Raw genomic sequence first — 2384 nt, 5'->3', positions numbered from 1 at the left:
CCTTCATGGCCATCTCTAAATACATTGTGAGATGATTTGATCACACTTTTTAAGGAGGATCATTGATTGCTTAAAATCCTGGAGGGAAAGGAGATAAAATAAAAATTTATAAATACCAATAAACATTGTATAAGAGGAGCTGAGGAAAGCAGGGATATTCTGACCACCAGTGCATAAGTTTGGTGCCAGATTTCATTTGGAAACAGGAGAGCATGATTTAGGGTGGGATGAAGGAATCTGGCTGCAACTAATGCTGGACCAGTATGGGGCTCCTGCCTTGACACATCTAGGCTGACCAGGGAGCTTTAGGAGAGCAGTTTTCTCTCCACAATCAAGGATGAAGATTTCTTTGTGTGCTCAGTCGCTTCAGTCGTGTCTGACTCTTTGCGAATCCATGGACTGTAGCCCATCAGGCTCTTCTGTCCATGGGATTCTCCAGGCAAGTATAATGAAGTGGGTTGCCATGCCTCCTCCAGGGGATCTTCCTGACCTAGAGATCAAGCCCAACATCTCCTGCATTTCAGGCAGATTCTTTACTGACTGTGCCACCGGGGAAATCTTTAGGATCTTATATTTATCGTGGAAACTCTCTGATGATCAAGAGACAAAATCTGTATGTTTGAAAGTATGTGTGGTATATTTCTGTCTGTCTCTATGGTGTCTATATAGGCATGTGTGTTAGAGAAAAATAGAAAGAGGAAAAAAAAAGAGAAAGAGAAAGAGAGAGGCTTTATTCTTAGAGTAGTTACCAACTCTGAAAAGTAGCTAGTTTGGGTATATCTTTCCTAATTCCACAGAAAATAGAGTATAAAATTTACTCCTCTTGTCTATTTAGCTGATTTTATATGAATTCAGTCTCTTTTTAATTTGGCTGATTCTTTTCTATTGGGCGATTTAGGTTCTACAATAGAGAAACAACCATTCCTCCTCAAAGCCCCATGATGAAGCAAAAGTGCTATCTGCTATCTTTGTAAAAATTTATCCATTGTTTTCTCTATCAGCTAAGATGTAGTTGGCATATTTAATATTGAAATATGTTCTTATATCAAATATGTCAGTGTTGGATTTGCTGTAGTCCTTCCTGTAGGAACAGAGTACCATACAGAAGAGAAATGGCAAATGCGAGCCTGGTGACAACTTTCATTCTAATGGGCCTTCCCCATGCACCAGAGCTGGACATGCTCCTCTTTGGAATCTTCCTGGTGATCTATGTCCTCACCGTCGTGGGGAATCTTCTCATCATGCTACTGATTATAGTGAATCCCCACCTGCACACCCCCATGTACTACTTCCTGAGCAACCTGTCCTTCATTGACATGTGGTACTCCACAGTCACTGTGCCCAAAATGCTGATGACCCTGGAATCACCTGAAGGCAGTCCTATCTCCTTTCCCAGCTGTGTGGCCCAGTTCTACTCCTTTGACTTCCTGGGCAGCACCGAGTGCTTCCTCTACACCGTCATGTCCTATGACCGCTTCCTGGCCATCAGTTACCCACTCAGGTACGCCAGCATGATGAGTGGGAGGATGTGTGCCATCCTGGCCACAACCACGTGGCTCAGTGGCTCTCTGCACTCTGCTGCCCAGACCACACCGACATTCCGTTTGCCCTTCTGCGGGCCCAACCAGATCCAGCATTACATCTGTGATGCACCGTCTATCCTCAAACTGGCCTGTGCAGACACGTCCACCGTGGAGATGGTGATCTTTGTCAACATTGGGTTGGTGGCCTTGGGCTGCTTTCTTCTTATTATGCTGTCCTATGTGTCCATCGTCCATTCCATCCTGAAGATCCGCACCTCAGAAGGGAGATGGAGAGCCTTCCAGACCTGTGCCTCCCACTGCACTGTGGTCCTTTGCTTCTATGTTCCCCTTGTTTTCATTTACCTGAGACCAGGCTCCAAGGAGGTTGTGGACAGGATTGTGGCTGTTTTCTACACTGTGATGACGCCCCTCCTGAACCCTGTGGTCTACACCCTGAGGAACAAGGACGTGAAGAAAGCTCTGTTGAAACTGAAAAAGTCAGTATTTATTCAAAGTAAATAATCAACACAGACCAGATATGGCTAACTTTTATTTATAATTAAGTTAAACACCAACAAGAATTTAAACTAAAAAGAAGAATTTATACTTTTAAGGGACATTTCAATTAATTCTTTAATGAAAACAATAAATTTTTACTGTTTCTCCCTGTGCAGAGTTCCAGCTCAAGCAGACTTTTAATGGTAATAATTTAAGGGAAGATCCCTGGAGAAGGAAATGGCAACCTACTCCAGTATTCTTGCCTGGAAAATCCCATGGACAGGCTACAGTTCATAGGGTTGCAAAGAGTTCAACACAATTGAAGCAACTTAGCACAGAGCACACGTATATAGCACAAAACAC

General features: G+C 43.4%; 1 protein-coding gene across 1 annotated transcript; it reads left to right on the top strand.

Annotated features, from left to right (window-relative positions):
- The first annotated feature begins 1112 nt into the window (after positions 1-1112).
- LOC113885773 (olfactory receptor 10G9-like) lies at positions 1113-2045 on the top strand. The gene has a single exon (XM_027531395.1). The coding sequence runs from the start codon at positions 1113-1115 to the stop codon at positions 2043-2045; it is 933 nt and encodes a 310-aa protein (XP_027387196.1).
- The last annotated feature ends 339 nt before the right edge of the window (positions 2046-2384 follow it).

This window comes from Bos indicus x Bos taurus, chromosome 29, assembly GCF_003369695.1.
Source record: "Bos indicus x Bos taurus breed Angus x Brahman F1 hybrid chromosome 29, Bos_hybrid_MaternalHap_v2.0, whole genome shotgun sequence".
In the NCBI taxonomy this organism is placed as follows: Eukaryota; Metazoa; Chordata; class Mammalia; order Artiodactyla; family Bovidae; genus Bos; species Bos indicus x Bos taurus.
The sequence above is the reverse complement of the archived record's forward strand: the minus strand, read 5'-3'. Positions and strand labels throughout refer to the sequence as shown.